The sequence below is a fragment of the Manis javanica genome, chromosome 9, assembly GCF_040802235.1.
Source record: "Manis javanica isolate MJ-LG chromosome 9, MJ_LKY, whole genome shotgun sequence".
In the NCBI taxonomy this organism is placed as follows: Eukaryota; Metazoa; Chordata; class Mammalia; order Pholidota; family Manidae; genus Manis; species Manis javanica.
In genome coordinates, this window is record NC_133164.1 from 2,436,190 (window position 1) to 2,458,250 (window position 22,061).

General features: G+C 47.2%; 1 protein-coding gene across 1 annotated transcript in view; it reads left to right on the plus strand.

The window, feature by feature from the left end:
- The window catches only part of COL4A1 (collagen type IV alpha 1 chain), a 128,847-nt gene that overhangs the window by 48,085 nt on the left and 58,701 nt on the right, over nucleotides 1–22,061 (plus strand). Inside the window, exon 2 of the mRNA XM_037024848.2 lies at nucleotides 3,736–3,795. Coding sequence (XP_036880743.1) covers nucleotides 3,736–3,795 — 60 coding nt within the window. The remainder of the gene's footprint in view (nucleotides 1–3,735; nucleotides 3,796–22,061) is intronic.

Sequence of the window (22,061 nt, forward strand, 5' to 3'; positions counted from 1 at the left end):
TCAGGCAGCAGCTGGCCGTGGACGGTCTCCTTCTGTGAGGGAGACACAGACCGGCTTTGTGACCGACTTGGTCAGCTGTGGCCGCTGGCTTCACGTGCGCCTCGTAGGAAGAAAGGGCAGGTATGGCTCGCTGACCGATGCTTGCGCTCCAGTGGGGAGATGGGCAGGAGGAGGAGCACGCGCTTTCCATAGACGTGCAAGTCTTCCCTGTTCTAGAACCCGAGTCTGATGGGTGGGGCCGCGTGTTCTGGGTGTCGGGCAGGCGGGCAGTCCCCTGAACTCCCCCAGCTGTGCAGCCATTAGGAAGCTGTTTGAGTCAGTGAGACTGTGTCATGTGTATCTTTGAATTTTGCTGAGGAGTCCAGCTGGGAAATGTAATTCCTCAGGAAATCATGGAATCTGTGACACAGCCTTTAACATGCTAGGTCCCCAGTGAATTTATGAATGCAAGTAGCTCATGCAGTTCATTGGCTTTTTCCCAACATAGCAATCTCAGCAGAGGGTTGAGACTTGCATTACTTAAGGCCTTTTATTTTAATTAGCTATTTCAAAATCATGCATTATTCCCGATTGAAAAGGGACATTCAGAGCCTCATTGGAATTCTTTTTAGCAGTGCACCTTCAAATCACAATTAAAGTAGCTCTGTGTAACAGGAGATATCTGGCAGGGCCATTGTGTGACAGCAGTTTTAAAGGACCCAACACTGACATTTCAAAATAGATTTTATTTAGTAAACATGCATCTCATGATTTTTGTTAGTTATTCTAAAATTTCATTTGTTTATTTTTAACCAAGCTATTGACATAAAATGATGGGTCATCCAGAATGGGAAACAAAAATCATGGTCTCAAATCACCTTTTGTTTAGAAAAGCTGGCCATAATTTATATGTTCTTAGAACGATCAATTCTTTGGAGTTGTCTTCTAGGGCCAGAATTGATAATTAAATTTCCTGCAAGAGTAAAGCAGGAAATTAATTCTTCATTCTGGAGATTTTAAAAAATAATTTTTGCATGACAGAAGATGGTGGGGCAGGGTAAGGAGCCTCTGTTTCTATAATAGAGCCTGTAACAAAGGCCCTGGTCCTCTATTTCTCATTTCTGATTTTCCCCCGTGGTTGACGATCACCGGTAGTCTTGACCATTGCAAGCCTGGTCATTGTTACCCACATACTTGGGGGGTGTTTCTGTAGCAAAGGCACAAGAAACAACTTGACCCTCTATCCACAATTGTGGCCCTATAACCTCTTATCTGGGGTCCTCTGCTATTAAAGCATTTACTGAGAGCTTAAGGGAACAGTTCCAGGAAATTCATTTTTATAACTTCCCTCAAACTGAATAAAGATAAGCTTCTGAGATTTTATCAACATTTCAGAAGAAAAAAGTCCAGAATCACCAAATAGTCATTTTCTGCTTCAGTCATTTGATTCTCTGCCCATTTTTGAAGACGCCATATTGAATTATAATTAGGAAACCATATGCTTCTGGCACTTTGGGGGTTTGTACCAAGACCCTGATGGCAGGTGGACATTTCCCTGGTGCACTGTGCGGAGAAACACCTTCCAGCCTGTTGGTTTTCCCTGCTGGTGTCTGTGGGAGTGCGGTGGATGTTGGCAGAGCTGAAGGAGCAGAGGTGTTTCTGAGCAGGCCCAAGGCAGGAAGGCAGGGAGGGGCTCGCGGAGTCCCGGGATGCCTCGTCTGTCGGGCCGTCCGGCTGGGCTCTGCTAGCCTTCCTGTGCACTTGCGGGATGCTCCCCCCCGGCTGGTCTGGTGATCTGAGGGCCCCCACCTCATCGGCAAGTCCCTTTTGTGGAGGATCTTCCCGCAGCGCTGCGAGGCAGGACCACTGGTTGCCGGTGTGGCTGTGCACTGGGTTGATACCTACGGCTGTTGTTCAAGGTCGGCTAAGGGGACACCACCATGACCAGCGGGCCGACTGCACCTGGGTACCTGCTACTGGTGCCATTTCTAAGACACATATTTATTAATGTTTTCACAACTCTGATGCTGGGGTAGTGCTAATAGTCGGTGACGTATCGTTGTTTAAACAGCGCTGTTCTTTACTTCCTCGTGTGGGTGTACAAATGGTGTTGTGTCAGACAGTGTACAGCCTAAACCCGGCTGGGGTGAGCCGTGGGCCTGCCCCCAAGGGCTCACAGGGTGCGGGGCGACACACAGGTAAAGGACTCTCGGTGGGGTGAGTGTGGCGGTCAGGCATAGCGTCGAACTTTATGCGAACGCAGTGGGGAGCAGTCAGCCCTCCCTGGGGATCGGATGGGGCTGGTGGTGTGCCAGTGGGCACGCCTCCCGAGCCTCTCTCCTCGTATGAGTGTGTCTGGATGAGCCCTGTGGGACTCGGGCTTAAGATGCTGGCCTTGTCTCTTTGGAAAACTCTGAGCAGTCACCCAAACCCAGATGGTGAAGCAAGGTGCACCTGGACTGGTTTAAATGTTAGGAGGCTGTGGGGGTGCATGGCGAGGTCGCCTCAAACAGGAGTCAGGGAAAGAGGGAGCCACACCTCAGAAGTCCGCTTGGACTGCCATCAGGTGTCCCTGCTTCCAAGTATTGAGTCAAGAACAGCTTGCTGTCTGAGAGGCACTTGTTCGAGGCACCCGGAGACGGGGTATATTGTTAAACAGATAGGCTTCACGTGATCACGCTACTGTTAATAGTGTGGTTTTATTTTTAAGGAACTATTACCACCTGAAGCAGAAAATAAACATACCTTCTTATCTCAGACTTAATATAGATCTTCTAATAAAGCTCATGAACTAAGTTATTCTTGGTCATACCCCCTTATATTCTTTCTACAACACGTATGTCTGCTTTGATTTGAGATTTGGGTTTGTCTGTGGAACTTGCAAATGTAGGAATACATTTATCTTCTAATGTGTTGGTAGTTTTTTGTAATGCGTGGGTTGGGCTCCAATTTCAACTCATCGTAGTGTGTTATATTAAACCTCTTAATTCAATTTTCACACCTGTAAAATGGGGATGGTACCACCTCGGAGTCATTGTCTGGATCATTAATTAGAATGGTAGCTGAGAGTAGCATCTAGCTTTCAAAAACATTAATTTCCTTCTTCCCCAGCTTTTATTCTTGGATTCTTTCCTTTGCATTTTTAACTTTACTTTATGTTAGAAATGAACTTCATGGACCATTTTGTTGTTGAATGTTCTTGAATTGAAAATTCAAGCTCAAATTGAATTAAAAATCAGTTCTTTAGGGGTTGGGCTTTAAAATCAGCCCCTTCGTTTTTTTCCTCTTTGCACAAACTTTTTTTGTGCCTCTATGTCCCTGGAAATTCATGGGACAAAGCTTGGACTCCACTGTCCTGGGTACTCAGTCTCCTGGGCTCTCAGGTCTGAAACCCCTAAAGCAGAAGTGTGATATTTTTGTAGCCTTGCAAATAAGGGTGGGGTCCTGTTAAAATAATCCGAGGAGAGTCGGTTTCAAAAATTGACAGCCTTTACTTTGTGGACCAAGTAACGCTTTGACTTGTTCCATTGCAGGATTGCTGGTTTGTATGTTAGGGTAGGAGAGATGAACCATAGGATAGGATGTGACAGCCCCGTTAGAACAAATCCAGGTAACACGTGTTTTAAGATCATGCTCATAGTAACAGGGTAGGACGTTTCCCATAAGCAGGTGAAGATGCCAAGATCATTTCAGTTCATATATTGACCCCAATTTGCAAGTGTTCGTCTATTGAACCATGTTTCCTTTTACTTGCAGGGTGTCTGTGCTGGCTCTGGCTGTGGGAAGTGTGATTGCCATGGAGTGAAGGGACAAAAGGTGAGTGGCCAAAACATCAATCATAGCAGTGCCTTTTGAATTGCCTTCAATGTGGAAATCACTAGAAACTGCGTCAAAACAAATGGAATAATCAGCAACTAATTTTAAAGCCTTACTGCTATTTTAGTAATTTCTCCAGTGCAATATGAATGAAGGAAAACTGGGCCTGACATTATTTCTGAGGGGTCTTAACAGCTCTTCCCAAAAGATGGTAATAATTACTGGCTATTAATGTAGAAAAAGGGGTTAGGTATATTTTCCTTCTTTTAACTCTAGAAGGAACAAGTGTATTGGCAGAAAATCTGTTGAGCCAATAATGTTCTTTGGAATTGATGTGTAAAATTTTTCTGAAAGAAAAAGTTTTTATTGAGCATGAGGGCCTTCTATTAAAATTAGTATTTTTAAGCCAATTGTAATTCATAACATACTTATTGAGGCATATTTACAAAAACAGTAAATATGTATTGTTTCCCAAATGTACAATTTATCTTCTTCCCTCCCATTTAAGAGTCAGGATCTGGATAAAGACCATTTTCTCTTGAAGACAAGTTGGGTCTGTGCCTTTCAATTGTTTTGAGAGAGGGTGCCCGTCTAGTTTTTACAGTGCGACATCCTGAAAGTACCCACAGGTCACGGTGGACACCAGGCATGGCGGCCAGAAAACATGGCCGGCCACTCAGCGTCCCATGCGGGGCCACGCAGGGGTCAGGGCTTGCAGGAGGGAGCTGACGGCGTCGGCCAGGCCAGCCTGAGAATTCTTCTCTTTCCCGTGGCCTGCAAGGCTTATGTGATCACATACTCACACTTACGAAATTGAGTGAATTCTGCTTTACAGAAAATGGTTTTGTTTCTTTTTAGCTATTGTTAAAGTACTAACATTGTTCTTTTAAAAAATGTGCTGACAGTTGGCATCAGTATTGCTGGATAGTTTGTGGAAACTCTTTTCTATCTTTCATTATCAACTGTGCAACTGCAGTTTGTCGTCATACCCTGATCATTTAGGAAGGGCTTCTAGCTAATGCCTGTGTGCGTTCCCGAGTCATTTTACAGTACAGGCGAGTCTGTTTTCATACCACAACCATTCTTTTTTTCTCTAACTCGAATTACACACATAAGCACACTGAACTAACAAAGAAATCCTTCAAACTATAAAAAGAACTTTCAGATGTCAACAAATGGGGAGTGAAGGCTTATGTCAACACGACTATGATTTCCCTGAAACTTAAAGCATCAGGGGCTGGAAGGGGGCAGCCGGCATTAGCCTTCCTTCCCGCTAAGAGAATGGGGCGCATGGACCACCGGCTTCCTTGACTTCCACTCCCATCCACGGCTGTGGACCCGGGGGCCCTCCCCACAGCTCCGCTGGTTTTCAGACTTCTTCTTCAATGCGTATGTTTTCTGGCCTGATTCATTTTAATTTTTACCAACTATCTGCCCACTAAGGTAGATTTGTGCAGGAATAACTTTCCAGATATTTTCAGCTGCCTTCTTCGGGACTAGATGGCAGCTGGTCAGGACTTGGTCCCCTTGGGTCCCGGGCTGCTTGAACATCTTGAGAGAAGGCAGGGTCCCTCTGGGTCACAAGCAGCTCTGGCGTCTGCTCAGCAGGGAGAGGGTCCTTCAACATTTCTGTGCAAAACTGAGCACGGAGAAAGGTTGCACTCTGCTGACGCCTGGGCCGAGCTTGCCCTGACGGCGGCACGTGCTGCTCTGCTCGGGAAGGTTAGAGGTGTGCCATCAGGCTGTGCGCTGCCTCGGGGACCTGGTGCTGAGGCCGGCCTCCTGCTGCTCTGACTGAGCCTTGAAACTGGGAAATGCCAGAGCCCCTGTGGGGCCTGGGGTGGGGCGTGGAATTCTGCTCTCCCCTTGCTACGCCTGGAGAAGATTTCCAGGCAGGTGAACCAGGCTTCCCACTCCAGGCCTTTCCCGGCTCCTTCCACACCATCTCCTCCATGGCCCATTTTGGAATTTTTATGTTATTATTAAACTACTTAAAATAAAAAACCTCCAGCAAGCTATAGATCAAACCATTCTGAATTTGTGTGTTCAAAGACTGTAATTACTGAACGGATTCAGAAAGCCTCTTGACATCTGGGGGAATAGCTAACTGATTTAGTATTATCTCTTTTTAACAAAAATTGGAGCTCTGTCTTCTCTGTTCTTAAACATTTCAGGTTCTATGGCTCACATAGCTTGAGCAGGGAAGAGGGCCTTCCTCCCACGGAAAGGAAATTTTAAACTTCCACTTATTGTCTTGGAAGTGATGTTAAAATAATCAGTTTAATGGTGTGAGTCACTCTGAACCTGCTTGAGCTGGGATTGCAGGTCTGTTTCCATGTCTCTCATCCCAAGGTCAGATAACAAAGAAATTTATCCTTGGCTGGCATGTCAGTAAGAGAAATTGGCCTTCCTCAGCTGCTACCACCTCCCACCCATTCCCAAAACAAGTCCTAGATGTGCTAATCAGGTATAAGTGCAGAAAGAATAAAGAGTTTAGAAGCACAGAATTTGTCTAGGGGCTCAAATCACAGCGTACTTTTGAGCTACTAATTAATGTCTTCCATTACCAAAGAAGTTAGTTTGCTGTTCTCAAATGTCTACAAATAAAATGAGTTTTGACTTGTTTTTAAAAATAGGTAACAGAAGCCATATAACAGAGGGAGTTAGTTACCAACCTGGGACTCAGTGTCAACTGCCTTAGGAATTTGGAATCAGTGATGCTGAGACATGGCTCCTTCAGCATTTCCGTGAGGACACTGACATACTGGCCATTTAGAATCCACCAATGGAAACTGGAATGTGTCCAGTAGAAACTGCCAGACCTCTTTTGGCTAGGTCCTTCTTTCCATGGAGATGTGATTCATTGGCAGAATGTCTTGTATTCTCCAAATACCATAAGTAAATGTAAATGTAGCAGATCTTTGGTCATTTTATAATCTCATAGTTATCAATGTAATATAGGTATGTTATTCTGAGTTCAACAGTTAAATTCAAGAGGCTATCATCACTGGATTTCAGGATCTTTGCTGAATTGTTTACTTTCCCACTTCCCTGGCTGGCCACTCATATCTTCTGGTGTTTTCTCTTAGGTAATTAATTGGCGTTTCTACACAATGGCTTTGTGTTCATCCAGAGGCCTCAACAATATGGAAATGTTATCTGCTTAAACTGATTAGGGTTTTCAATGCTTGCCTGCTCAGAAACAGCCAAAAGTTAAGCTCTTTTGCTGGATCGTCTGATTTTCTCAACTATTTGAGATAGCAGGAAAGGCACCACATTCCTAGGAGTTGCAGCAAAATGCTCGGAAACGAACCATTTGTATTTTGTGAAAACGGAGTCTGCACAAGAAGTCTTTAAAATATTTTAACTATGGGAGCCCACATTTATGTAAACCTATCATTATATTCTGTGACCCTGCAGTGTCCTAAAAAAAGGAACTTCAAGTTAAACTTGAGAGGTAAGAGATGTGCACCTGGAACAAATAAGTTAAGAGCAAATGATCAGATTGTGGGAGAGATGGTAGAAAAAACACATGGTGTGGTTGTTCTGAGGAGGGAGTGGGTCCTGTGGCTTAGAACCACAAATGCATGGACAGCTTCCTGGTGGAATCACGTCCAGGCACACTCACTAACTCACCAGGCTCGCCTGGGTATAGAGTGGGGTCAACTGTCGCACATGCACCTAAAGACGCATGCTGAATGTAACACCCCTGCTCAGAGAAGACAGCTCTTCTGGCCAGTTGATAAATGCACCATGGAGAAGGTTTTCTAGTTCCTAACATAGTGACCTGAAAGGGCCATGCCCAGGCCATTCTTGGGAGCACAGAGAGCCCTCATTAAGCAGAACTACAGTATTTCTAACGGACAGTGAGGGCTGCATGGGTACTTCCTGACTTCTTGGGATACTGTAACCAGCTGGTACCAGATCCTTGCCAGTGACCTGGGGAAGGCACGTCCCGCTGTTACCAGTTAGAGTGTCTGAATCCCAGCCCTGCCCACATGCTGGGTCTGCACAGCAGTGGGGTAGCCATTGGTTGGCACAGGCCCCGGTGGCGCCCCAAACAGAGAGCCTTGAGAGTGGGACTTCTGCCTTTTTGTCTAAAACCGGTACCTTGTCTGATCTGATAGTAGTCTGACCAGCCTGGGAGTGACTCTATTTCAGGCCCTGGAAATCTGGGAGGAAGGGACACTCTTTACATACAAGTTTTTGCCAACGTGCTTTTCTTTTAGTATGGTGGGTGGTGGGGATCTTTGCTGGCCATTTAGCTCCTGTATTTGATGCCATCAGTGGCTACCCCACCCCAGACCTCTATAAACCTGTCCGTCTTCATCTCGGCATTAAATTATAGCCTCTGCTCATACATGACAGATCTTGGTGAGGACTGCAGATTCCTGGCTTTGGAGCAGAGAGCAAGAGACAGAGAGGGGCTGATGTGTATGGAACGTGTACCGTGGGTCAGGCACAGTGCTGAAATTTTTATGCTTATTATTATTATGCCCATTATACAGGTGAAGACCCAGCTAGTCCAGGCTTTCTCAGCTTTGGCACTACTGGCCTGTAGGGCGGGATCCCTGTTTTGTTGCGGGGGCATCCTGTGCCCTGTAGGGTACCTAGCAGCCTCCCTGGCCCCCACCCACCAGATGCCAGAGCACCTCCCTCTCCCAGTTGTGGCAACTACAGTGCCCCCAGCTTTGGCCGAATGTCTCCTGGGGGCAGCAAAGTGAGGGCCTCTGAGCTATCTGGATCTCTAGGGGGTGCAAGAGGCAAGTAGCAGGACTCGAGCCTCAGAAAAGTGCTCATGACTTTCCATTCTGTGCGACAAGATGCCCCTGGCCTGGAGAGGCGACAAGGTGAGCTGGGGTCAGAATGTCCCAGAGCCTCGCTGGAGTCCCTGAGGCCCAAAGCAGACTCCGGGCTGCACAGGCTGCTCCGCTGGCCGCCACCAAGGAAGGCAGAGCTGAGCGTGTGGTGGCGGAGAGATGGCTGGGCGGCCGCAGAGGAGCGGCTCCTCCTTCGCTTCCTGCTCCTGTGCCCCAGGGCCGTCCCCTGGGGCCCCCACTGGTCGTGAATGACCACAGGGGCCGCCTTGTCTGTGACATGGGGCCAGTCTGAGCCCACTCCTCCTGCCGCAGGTTAGGGGAGGCCCAGTGCAAACGGCCAGGGTCCCATGGCCTTTGGGGGTGCTTAGCCACACAGCACCCAGAATAGGAGCTCGAGGGCATGTTGGAGGGCAGGCTGCTTAGGCCTGTGGCAACAGACAAGAGCTTCTCCCTTGGGAAACTGGCCCCCATGGCGCCTTCAGGAAATCCTGGCACGTAATCCGTGCCATGGGAGACTCACCCTCTGGTTAAAGGGAGTGGCCTTTGTTATGTATTGGCCATGTCCCCTGGACGCCCAGGAGGCGAGTGTGGCCATACTGCTCAGCCTTCTGGACACAGAGACAGGGTCAGAACCTGGCCATCAGGTTTGCGTCTGGAAAGGCACATGCCTTTCCTCCCACAGGCTCCTGGGAGTTGTGTGGGATGATTAGTCAGTTCACACGCCTTTCTTAGTCATGCTAGGTGCTTTTAGAGATACAAAATAGGCATGTTTAGGGTCTTTCTCTCAAGGACATGCTAAATAAGAGAAAAGTATGTGCAAAGAATGCTGTAAATCTAATCATATGTAAACACAAGAGGAGAGGCTGTTTTCCAGTCCTCCCAGTCCTGCCATTTTACATCGATCGCTTCCCATTAGCCTCTATTGCCGGAGACACTGACGGCCTCTTGGTTCGCTGTTGAGGCACTAACTAGCTCGGCACATCTTCATGTTCTCATCATTTTCATGCTGCACTGCAACCCTATAGGTCAGCTACTTATTCCCTTTTCATTCCTCGTTATTCTTGGTGTCTGAGTAGAATACACATGAGACCTCAAGGATTATTAAAGGACAAGATTATCTTTCTATTATTTTTGATGAGGATATTGAAAATTCCTTTCCCATGAATTATATTAACCATTGTTCTCAATGTTAAAGATGTCATATTTCTACCTAGGGATTTAGTTTTTTTCTCAAGTAAATCAAAGAAAATATTTTTTGTGTGAACTCTTTGGAACTTTGGATAAATTAACTGATTTGAACTAATAATAATGAATTGTTAATAGTAACAGTAATTTATTTATTAAGCATTCACTCATGCACTGCACCACATTTGAATTAGTGAGAAGTTAACAATCCAGTATGTTTAAAAAGGAATTCTGTTTTCTTATTTCTAAGATGTGACATACATAAAGTCAAAATGCAGAAAGCAGTGCTACTTTCTATAAAATACAAGGAGGTTTATTCAATAATATTGATTTTTTTGGCATATCTGAAATTACTTCTAGTATTCCTGAGACTAATTAGCTGTCTTTATTTTTATAAGTGTTTCGAGCATTCCCCAAAGCCAGTAGTGTCTGGTTCAGTCTTTCCAAAAACATGATCCTCAGGCCATCTTGAGGATGTTGATTAATGTTTCCTTTGGGACAGAATGTGGTAGAGTTTTCCAAGGACAAACAGGTCTGGAGAACACAGAGTTACGGTTGGATGGATGTTTGTTATTTCCACTCTAGGACATCTTAGAACCTTTAATAAGCTTCTGAACCTTCAAGGAGGAGCATATCATTTATAGTTCCCCAAAACTGTTTGATCACAGACCCCTTTTATTTCTCACATCAGGAGCAGCCTTTAGGAAGGAACATTTTTTTGAACAGAAGCCTTGATTCTGTGTGAGTTCCACCATCTGCTAGCTGAGTAGGTTTCAGCACTCCATTTTGACCAAGTTGTCCCAAGAAAAAGGGAATTGGCCTTTGACCTGCAGTTCCCCTGCCTTGCTGAAAGGATCAAGTCAAAGGCACGGACCTAAAAACCGCTTAGGAAAATTAGAAAGTCTTATATGTATATGTCGTTTCAGGCGTAGCTAGGTCTCGACCTGATAGAGAGGAAGGAACAGTCAGTCTGCTTGCGGGTCTGGGTCTGGGTGGACTCGAGACTCGAAGATGGAGGCATGTGCTGTCCAGCTGACGTCCACTCGCAGTGAGGGCCAGAAGCCCAGACAGGCCCGCCTGCCCCTCCTGTGGCAGAAGCCCCCCCAGGACCGGAACTGCAGAGAGCCCAAACTGGCTGTAGGTTTAGGATGCTCTGCTGGAGGGAGATGACACGTCCTCACTTGGGAGGTCGGGAATATCGTCCAATTTCTAGTCAACATTGTGGTACCATTCATTTCCAGAATCTGTCTCCCTTCAAATATAAGGGGACCCACCTCCCCTCCAGGTTCTCTAATGGTCCAGGTGCTGTCAGCTGCTTTTCCTGACACACGTACCACTGCAAGCCTTGTCCAAACATTCTCTTCCCCAGCCAGCTTCCCTTGTTCTAGGCATTTTTAAATGGGAACCTCTGAGAAATGCTACTTTATTTTTGCCATATAATGGATTCCAACACACCACATATCTGCTTTAGTCACTTTGGGGGCCACTGGTGTTCACTGCAGGGCCCCGAAGGTATGTCCTTTCTCCTCCCACTAGCTGGCTGTGTGGGTTAAAACACACAGTTTTCCTTTTCCATGTTTTTTCTGCTGTCTTTAATGCCAAGATTTTTTCCAGATGTCTCCTATTTCCTATTTCCACATATTGCGCATGAATCACCATCTGGCAGAGTCCTCGTGAGAATCAGTCCGGGTTCCCACATTCACCTACTTTTGTCTTTTTAATAGTTTTTTGAAAACAAAGGATTAAAAAGTAAGCTTGAATCCAAGGGTAAATATCAGCAGTACACCAAAGGGGAGCCACGAAAACCGGATCCGTGTCCGCTGGGTTTGGCCTGCTCCTCACACAGGCCCGCCACGGGCGCCTCACCTAGGCTGTGAGTCAGGCCCACACTCTGTCAGTCCACGGCAGGGGTGGGGGCGAGGCCCCAAGTCTGGGCTCCTGCTCACCTTCCCATTTCCCTCCACCAGCTCACATCTGCCCCCTCGCCATGTGCTTCTGAAGCAAGTCGAATGTGTGATAGCACTTGTTTTACACTCATGAAAACCTACATTTTTTTATTTGCAGTTTTGTTTGGAACATAGCTGCTCCAGGGCAGCTTTAAAAATAACGAGTTGGCTTTGTCTCCATGTTTAGAAGTAGTAGAACGTGCGATATCTTGAGTGGAATCGCATGTGTCCTGTGACTCTTAAGGCCCAGGCATCTCACGTGGCTGCTCACTGTCTTCAGGGATGCTGGGCCTCAGGTCCTTATCTTGGCTTTTAATGGAAGAAATTATTAAAAAAAAAAAAATGATCCTGAGAAGACTGTGGCTGGCAGGAACATAGCTTTCTTTTAAAAGGAGCAAAATGAGACTGTATGTTTTAATTCAAGATCAAAGGTGTAATAGGAAACAAACCCTGACAGACCAAAACTGTGCGGTTGGGTTTTCCTCCTGTTTGTCGGTAGAATATCATAAGCATTCAGAATATGTTTCCGGACAGCACGTAATGATGCAAAATAATCATGTAGTGCGGGTATGGAGCCCTGTCCCACAAAAGGACATTAGCAGAACTGTCGCCCTTGAGAAGCCGTCTGCACGGTGTGCAGACAGGAAGCTGAGTCAGAGGAAACGAGCAGGCCGGAAACCTGGGGAAGGGGTGCCCTTTGTCTTTTCTTGCGTGTGGCAAATCCATTAGAAATGTGAGCGGTGCCCGTGAGCGTGCGTGCCCCTGCGGTTTACCATGAGTCTGATGACAGTGTGACACTTACCTGGCTCCCAATTCAGTCGACAGCACTTCTTGGCCCAATCCTGGGGTGCTGTCCTGACATCCATGGGGGTTTCTCCTTTACTGGTGTGAGCTTTGTGCCAACCTAGGTTTGTGCACCGGCCTGCAAAGGGGAAAGGTAATGAGTGACAGATGTGACTCTCTTACCCTGTGGGAGCCTGAGGGTTTGTCTGGAGAACTTTTTATAGATGCCCCGTTGTAGCCTGCGGGGGCTGCACAGGAGTGTGCGGACGCTGGGTGGGAAGTCCACGGCGCCCTGTGGGTGTGACTCCTGGGACCTTGAGCACCTGGCTGAATGCTTGAAATGTTTTCCCCTAGAAGATGTATAAGGAGTTCAGTGCCCCCATAGTAGGTCTCGTGGGGTGCAGCGCCTGCCCCTCACTCCCCTCCTCCCGCAGCGGCGGTGTGCCCGTGGGCTTGGGCAGGTGAGCAAGTGGGCTGACCCCCGTCCCTGAGGCTTTTACCGTCTCAGGCAGAGGGAAACGTTAGACCGGCCGTGGCCCCCGCAGAACAGATTGCCTGCCCTGCCACCTGCTCCAAGGGAGGAAGGGGCAGCACTGAGGGGCGGAGGCCTGCGGGGCCCGGAGCTGAGTGGGGGTCGCGGGGGGAGGCAGAGCTTGCGTCTTGCTAGCAGGCAGCCCGCTCAGGGCCTGTGATTCGGGTCCTGCCCTTTGTTTCCCTATTTGTCACCTTTGCCCTGATTTTTGGCTGGGGGGAGATGGGATATTTTGGGAAACTGCCATGACAGCTGTGTCCCCTGACCCCTGACTAGTCTTCACTTCCACATACGAGACTCCAAACCATTAAAGGGCATCTTTTCATGGCAGGAAGTTGTTTGGCAAGAAGCAGACGTGTTTCTGGGAGCCTCGGGGTTCCTGCTTCCTCGCTTGGGGCTCTTCTCTGAAGCCTGGTTGCGGTTCTGTGGGCCCGGGTGGGGGGCGGCCACGTGAGCCTGTCGCCAGGCTGTGCCTGGCCCAGGAGCCAGGGTGACATGCTTCCCTGTATGTCGGGACTTAGCCCGTTTCCTCCCGATTGTCAGCCTTGCGCCCCCGCCGCTGCAGAGGCCCTCCCGGCCCCGTGATGTGGGTGGCGGTGCCGGGTTCTGCCTCTCCCCGATAAGGAGCCGGAGCCCTGGGGGTTTGGTGTCTTGGTCCAAACACAGAGGCCCTGGCAGCCAGCAGCCCCACCTCGTCTGACTCCGGACCACACAGGCTGCACCCCGAGAGCACACCGGGGGGGCTGCGGCCTGTGCAGGAGGCCCGTGGGGGTGGCCTGGCTGCCTGGGCTCTGCGTCCCTCTGGATGTAGGACACGCAGTTCTCTGCAGGAGATGGTAACCTGACAGCTCATGGGATGCCTCGCCTGCCGGGGCAGCAGCAATTTATGGCTCCGGGGAAACTTCCCGCAAAAGCTACAATAACATTCTAAAGTATGATGTGAAGTCCTGATGTAGAGCAGTGTTTTCATTCTCGTGGACATGAGACGGCTGGTCTCTGAGGAGCTCTGTGGGTCCAGGAGCTGAAGCGCACATCTCAGGGTGGAAGGCCACCCCTGCCTTGCTGGGGCTTGGCTGCCCTACAGACTTGGCACCCTTTTCTCGTCAGAAATCTGGCTTTCTCCCATGACAGTCTTCTCCTGCCCCTTTCCGTTAGCTGCGCAGTTTTCCTTTCTGCCCACGCATGTGCACGGAAAACCAGTTCCACTTTCCGATGTCTTCTGGGACACATGGTCCCTGGGGCCTGCTGCGCTTCCCTCCTGTTGCGTCTCACAGGCATGCACACACGCTCACACACACACCCTTTTGCTGGACCCCTACCCCCCTGCCCTGCTGTCCACCGGCTTTGGGCGTGGGGCTTCCCCTTTTCCTGGACGGGCAGCTGCCCTGGGTCTCATCATGGGCATGGTGCTGTGGCACGCAGGTGGGCAGAGTACGGGGGGGGGAACAAATTGGAGGGACATTAGAACCGCAGGTGGGGGCCAGCGGCCGCCTGAAGGTGAGATGCAGTCATGGCCTTTGACAGGGGCTGGGATCTGGGTCGAGGACACAGCTGGGCCTCAGCAGGGTCCCCAGGGAGCCCAGACTTTACGTGAGGCTGGGGCTTTACTTGCTCTCCTTGGGGTGCGGCCTCATGCACACTCACCCGGAGAGATGAAGGTGCATGGCTGCGTGGGGTGTGTCTGTGTGATTGGGTGAGCTCTTAAAACCCTGCTGCTGCCTGCCTACGACCCTCTGACTTCAGGTCTTCCCTGTAAATGTCAGAAGGGACTTGGTGAGGCGCCATTACTGACCTTTCTGGAGTGAAATGTTATTTTAGCAGAAGGGAACTTGGTATGTAGTCAGTGTCAGAAGCTCCACTAATCTGCAGCGAAGGACAGTTGTTGATTCACAAGGGGACGGGTGCTCAGTGCTGAATGCTTCCTCGGTGACGTGTGCTGGGGGAGGGGACGTGACTCGGCAGCAGGTCAACGTGCCTCCACCGTGAGCTCTCCAGGCCTGCTGGTGAGAAAAGTAAAGTGCCTTGACTTTCCTTTGCCAGCTGGTTCTCTTCTGTTTTGAAAACTCACACGATACCTGCCTTGAAGTAATCATGGCCGGGACGTTTTGTTCTACTTTCCTTGCTGTTTATGTTTTCCCACTTGCTAATCTGCTCCGCTCTCCATGTTTCACTTCTGAAATGCGCCTTGGGGCTGGGAGGTCGGCGCTAATATTAAATAACTTCACTCAAATCGGACTTTCTGCGGCAGCTGCTCTGGGGCTGCCCCCCACCCCCAGCCCAGTGATGGGTCGAGTGTCATCTCTTGGGTCTTAATCTTCGGTCCATCCCAAGAACTGAAAGGGAGAAATAGATCGTAATTGTGAAAATATTTGTGGGAATAGCCATTCATTCCCTTTCATGTCTCACTTACTTGCCTTTATGAAGTTTTCTTGACTCAAAGTGTCTATCTTTCAAATATTTAGAATGGGTGTTCCCCAGCCTGGGGGCAGCTCCACGCTGGGGGCGCATTCCCAGGGTGTAGAGGCTGTGGCGTGGTGTGAATGGTGGGCGAGTCTCCGTGGCCAGTGCTGCTTCAGACTAGGTGATCTTCTCAGTGAGTAGAGTTTAAAGCTCTGTTCCGTACACGGAATTCGCTTCTGTCAGTACAGGTGAGAACGCACGCGTCATTCTCCATCCTGCCACGCAGTTTGTCCCAATCCAGCCACCCCTTGCCTGTGTCCAGTCACAGGATTAAGGAGAAGTTCTCCAAGAGCTAGAAGAGCGCAGAAGCGAACCGTGTGCCACGTGCCACGGACGGCAGTCAGTTGGACCGCTGAGAGCTGGAAGGGGCGGCCGCGACCCCTGGCTGGCGGCCTGGCATGTTCTGCGGGCAGCTGGCACCCCTGACCCGTGGGTGACCAACATGCCCCAGAAGGCCTGGGTGGCAGGTGTGGCTCCGCCTGCCGAGAGTGTACCGAGGGGGCCAGGAGGGCAGGTGAGCTCTGCTTCCGTCACCCCCTGGGCAGGATGCCCTGCTGATGGGGGCCGCTGCCTGGCTTTACCGTATCTGTTTTAATGAAATTCTGGACCCAAGTAATCAAGTGCTGTGTCTTTACATGGATGGTGTTTGGTAATAGCTGTTCAGTGGTTACTTTTCATCTGTTTCCTCAGAAAAGGTGCCGATTCTCCCCATGGAGAAGCCCTGAGTTTGGGAACTCACTTATTCTTCCTGGATGCCTGGTGGGTTCCCATTGGTTTGGACTTACCGTGGGAGCCCAGAATCTTAGGAAATGAGCAGTTTTGTGTCCGGGGCAGGGCACTTGGCCTCTCTGGGCAGGTCTGAGTCTTGGATGCCGCAGACCCCGGCAGGGCCGTTGGCAGCTGTGGCCTGACCGCCGCTTCACGGATCCCCCCTCCTCCTCTGTCTCTCTCCTTCTAGCACACTTGCAATGGGCCATTGATCCTGCAAATGGTATTTTTTGAAAGATTAACTACAAAATACATAGGAAAGGCCACACATTTTTAAACTCCACCGTGTTCTGTTTTTTTATATTTTTATGAGAATGTTACTATCTTCTAATTTACCAACTGTAATGAGGTCTGTTTCTGCGTCTTAGCTCCTAGCCAAAAAGCACAGATATTTTAGTCTATTGGTAGAAATTTAAGAATAAAAAAGCAAGAAACTGCCTTATAAATTGAATCTTTGAAACCTCTACAGAGCAGATGTGGTAAAAATGGTATTAAGTAAGATCCTACTAATTTAATCTTTGAAAATAATTGGGTCACACCCTAGGTTAAAACATATCTCTGCATTATCTTTTGAAAGCAGGCTTGTCAATTTTGATACAACAGTGCCGTGAAGGGAATTTACCTATTCAGGGAAGGTATTTTTAAGAAGTAGCTTGTTTATTGTGTTAATGATATACCATGATTTTGTATTGATTGTGTAATGTTATGCTTTTCTTATTTTCTCAGTCTTAAAATCAAGATCTTGACCAGAAAAACACTTTCAAAATCTTGCTTAATTTTTTTCCTTGAGTGACTGTATGTGCTTTTAAGAGAATGAATGCTGTTTACTGGAAATGGGTTAAAAATCAGTTGTTAATTCAGATTGATCTGATTTGGGCCTTTTCCAGTGACTGAGGTTAAGTAATCGTGGGTTTTGTAAAGCCTTGTGCTCCACCACCAGTATCTTATCATGTGGGCAAAATTGGTTTGTCATGTTTTAACCTCCTTGAAACAGTTCTTAACTTTTAGATTTTGAGCATGATTAATGAAGTCTTGAAATTATTGCAACATGCTGTGGGAGGGAACTGGTTTAGCAAGGCGATACAGCCAAATAACTTGGTTGGAGGGAAAGGGAGTGATTTGGGGGTGTCAGAGGATGTGCATATTATTACGGGCTAAAAAGGAAAGAAGGGCCCATGGGGACCAGCCCTGCAAAAACTCAGACCGACCTGGGAGGGTAAACAGAAGGTTCTGGGCTTGAAAGAATTAATATCAAAAGAATTCACTAAGGGGGGGTAAAAAAACCAAACCCTTGTGCATAAGAAACAGGAGGAATTTTCAAAACTGTCATATTTTATTAAATGCCCCAGAAATTCTTATTTTCATATGTCAAATTTAGCCACAAAACCAAGAATAAGCCAACTCACGGGTCATGAGTTTTCGGAAAGGGTAAAACACAACACTGCATTTTCATTCTCTTTTAAAATACTTTGTGGCTTTATAGGAAATGCAGTTGGCTTGATGCACATAGACACCTTGATAATAATGGAAAATACATGTGTTTAAACTGAAGTCAGAACAGTTTTGTTTGTAATCATTTGTAAGCATTTCATGCAATGCAAAAAGGGATCCTTTGAAGAATCTTGTGGTGAAGAGGCAGGCAGAGGGGTCCCATCATACAGATGGCAAGACTGGTTTTCAGTCCAAGTACTGGATGCTGGAGCTAAGACCAAAATCTTTTGGTTCCTAGGTCAAAGTTCTTTCCCTATTAAGGGGCATCATCAGAGCAGTCACTAAAATGAGAAGGTAGAAGGCAAGATTCCTAGCAGCTCGCTTCGCTAAGCTGGAGCAGAGATGCCTACATCTGCAGTCACGTTTGAAAATGGGATCCCTAAGCTTGCACCCTCTTGCTGGTTTACATTCTTTCCTTGGACTCTTTAACATTTTGTGTTTCCTGACTGACTCATGAAACTATCTAGTGAGCACCTACTGTATGCCCTCTGTGCTGGGTGCTGGGGCCCAGGGAGTGCCATGAAACCCATTGTAATAGGTGGTTTCATTTAATACATTTTATAAGGAAAAAAATAAAGAAAAAAACTATTTTCTTAATTGGCAATGTCTCCCAAGGTTCAATGTGACAAATATCTTGCATGCTTTTTACATTATTAATTGGCATTGTTATTGTCAGGGGATTTCTTTTGCATTTTTCATATTTACTGTTAGCACAGACCAAAAAAAGAAAAAAATTCATGACCCAGATTGTGGCACTTCCTGGCTTTTATGTGTCCTGATCTTGCTCAGGATGCACGCACTTCCAGGACCCCGTGACACACCCACATACATTTTCAAGTTCAGATTAATCACATCCTCACTTGTGGTAATATGAAAACACTCCAAGGGCTTTTTAGTACTTGTGAGCTAATTGGTATTTCTGAAATTTGCTGATAAGGTAGATTACACCTCTGAAATCTCAGGGCTTTTGGTGTGGAGGTAGTGAAAATGAAGTGAAGTATCCTTCTGAGAAAAAAATGTGTTTTTTTTCTTGTCCAAACTTAGCAGCAAACCTTGTTATTTTGTTGTCAATGATTTATTTTCCTGCAATCTTTCTCCTTGCTCTCAATCTTTAAGTCATGACATAGAGTTTGGATAAATGTTAATGGAACTTAAAAAGCACAGAAAAGCACCTATAATGGGTGTAAAGCTGCACTTTCTCATGCAGGGGTCTTAGCGACACCCGAGTCTCACTTTATAAGCGTGCATTCGTGTAGGGGCTGTTTCCAGCTTTGCAGCCCCTGGGCTTCGCTGAGCTCCTGCTGGGCCAACCTGAGTCACAACTGGTGTTTGCTCCCTCCTTGTGCAGTGTGACGTTCCTGTCCCAAGCTGCAGTACAGCACCTGTTATGTCTATACTGTTTTTCAGCTTTGAAAGACAATTTTTAAGCCTGTATACGAGAAGGAGAATGTAAAAATCATAGATTTAGGCAGAAGCATTCATGATTTTGATGTTCAGGAAAGCCCCCTGTTGATACATTTTTTAGCAAGAGATTGTATGTTACCACCTTCTTGAGAAGCCATTAAAAAATTGGACAGATTTTTTTCCTTCACAAATGGTGAAAATCAGGAGAATGGATTAAATCCTCTCAAGTATATGTTTCCTGTGAACTTGTAGTGTAGGGGCCCCAAAGAAAAGCCTTTAAACACATTTACTGGCATGTAGGTCATCTCCTCTCGCCGGCCTCCGCTGTCAGTCTGGCATCTGAGGCATGTTTTGTAGGACCGAGCTTTTTCAGCATACACTGTTTCCATGCAGTCATTTAGAAAACCGAATTGACTTTTTCTTGTATTATTGTTGGATTCAAACACTCTCAAATTTATAAAACAGATGGAAAAAGCAATCTGAAAAATATCCACAATTCACATCATTTCTAGGGTCATAGCATTTGCCTGTCACTCGATAGCCTTGATATTCAGGTTGCTAGTTTTATATTTAATTTTAATTCTAACTAAAATTCTCTTTCCCTTTGAGCTCTATTTTTTAGGCCTCATAAGATTGATTTCTCTTAGATGTGCCCATGACAATATCTTCAGTGGCACTGAATATTTAATATTACTGTATTAATATCATGGGTATTTAAGAAAAAAAGCCAAATGCTTCAGGCTTGTTTTAACGGGGGGCAGTTTAAGTTAGGTGAAAATGTGTAGGCCCAGAGCGCCCTCTAGTGGCCAGAAGCCAGAGCCCAGGGGCTTTCCTTGCACAAACCATTTACTGCTAGGCACCTTTTATCGCCTCTTGAGTCAGCAGGATAGAACAGGTGGAATGGTTTTCTTCAGATCCCCTTGTGCTTAGGAGTTCTTCCCTAAGGAGGGGGTGTTTAGCCGAACTTCCATGGATGTGCCCGGGCTGCCCAGGGGATGGGTGGGTGGGGTGGGGTGTGAATACGACTCTTTCAGGTGGATGCAACCATCCTACATGGATACGCTGAGCAGGGATGCACAATAAGGCCCAGGGGTCTACAGAAAACCCCTCCAGAAATTCGAAACTTCTTATTGAAATCTGAATATGTTCATAGAGTGCGAGGCCAAGAAATACAAACTGTTTCCCAGAGAACAAACTGCATGTGGCTGTGGTCTGATGGGAAGGTGGGAATAAGCTATCCGTTAAAGAACAATTGCGTCAGGAAATGTGTGGGCAGGACTGGACCGAGGACACCCACAAGGCTTTGGAAAAGCATTATCATAATATTTTTCTTAATTCTAATCTGGGAAGCTACTTCAGGGGAATGACTTAAAATATTTATACTCAAAATATTTTAAACAGATCACTGCTTTGGAGTAGGAATTAATGAAAGCACATCAGACTGGTGTTTTAGAAAGAGCCCAAGAGACAAGCTATTGAAGAACACGTTTGCTGTGGAAGCCCCTGCCACTCCGCGCGGCGTTACAGCACGTCCTGCTTCAGGGATGCTGGCCTCTGGGCAGGGAAAAACGTCTGGAACATTTTTTTAAAGACTTTTGGTAAATTTTCGGGTTCTTTTTGCCCCCAACAGTTTGTCAGCCACATGGGGCTGGCCTATCATTGTAGAAAGTTCTTACTGGATCAGTGGCGTCGGGAAGTTTGCTTTTAGGTGGTGCTGGGGAGAGCATCCCGTTGTCTACGTTAAGGGGGTTCTTAGGGCTCTTTCAGTTGTTCTTTACAAAGTATTTTGTGAAGAATGCCTTAAATTCATGGTTTTTTTCGTAAAAAAAGGCACTGAGTAGATTTTCACTAGTAGATCAGAAAGCATCTGTAGTTCGAGTCCTTTGCAAATGCTGGTGAGTCAAAACTCCTTACGAGCATCTCCTCTGTACGTCACTGCTGGTTTTGTTTTATGGTCATGTATTTAGCTCTACCAGCCAACTTCATAGCAATGCTGAAATTCCTAGGATTGTGCCAGAATTCATATGGGCTCCAGTAATGTTTCAGTAGCAGGATTTATCCAACAGAAATCTGTCCTTGAACATGGAGACTGGGAGAAAGTTTGTGTTTGTGCTGGACCCATGGGCAGTCTGACGCTGGGGAACCGACAGCTGGGCCTGGATGGCTTTCACCCATAAGACAGACCTTATCCACAGGGGTTGGGATTTTCTGCTCAGGAGCCCTGAGGCACGAAGAGCAGTGTAAGAGCTGATGTCCAGGCTCAGCAGAGAGAGAAGGGCCTTCTGCTTACTCCCTGTGCTTCCCACCAGCGTCCACCCCAAACCTCAGCCGAAGTGTCTGCCCCTTTCTGCACACGAGTCCGACCAGCTCTGGCTTCAGGAGTCTCAGGAGCATGTGTCAAGCCTGGCGACATCAAAGCAAGGATTGCTCAGGTCCACGTGATGAGAGGCTGGGTGGGTCCAGAAGGCTCCTAGGAAGAGACGGGGTCCTACCGGCTGTGGGTGGGCCGGCTGTGGTTTTCTTTTCAGCACCTCTGATCTTATTCTTCGGATTTGTAAAGATGGGGAATGTCCTCATCTTTTCTCTCCACATCGTAGGTAGTTTCTACAGCTCTTGACCTCATATTTGATGGAGAGCCATAAATAGGTTCCTATTATTGACTCTCTTGAGCTGAACATCACCAGGGCTTGAGAGAGAAAATGAGAGATTTGGGAGGAAGGTAAAGATTTGTAGCCACGCTTTTGTGCATGATGATTTTACTCTTTCCTGCTTTAATATTAAAATGTGAAATGCAAGAGACAATAGTTACCATAGGGTGGCTAATGAAAGCATCTTCAGTATTATATGTGATCCATTCCAGACATGTGGTATACTCTA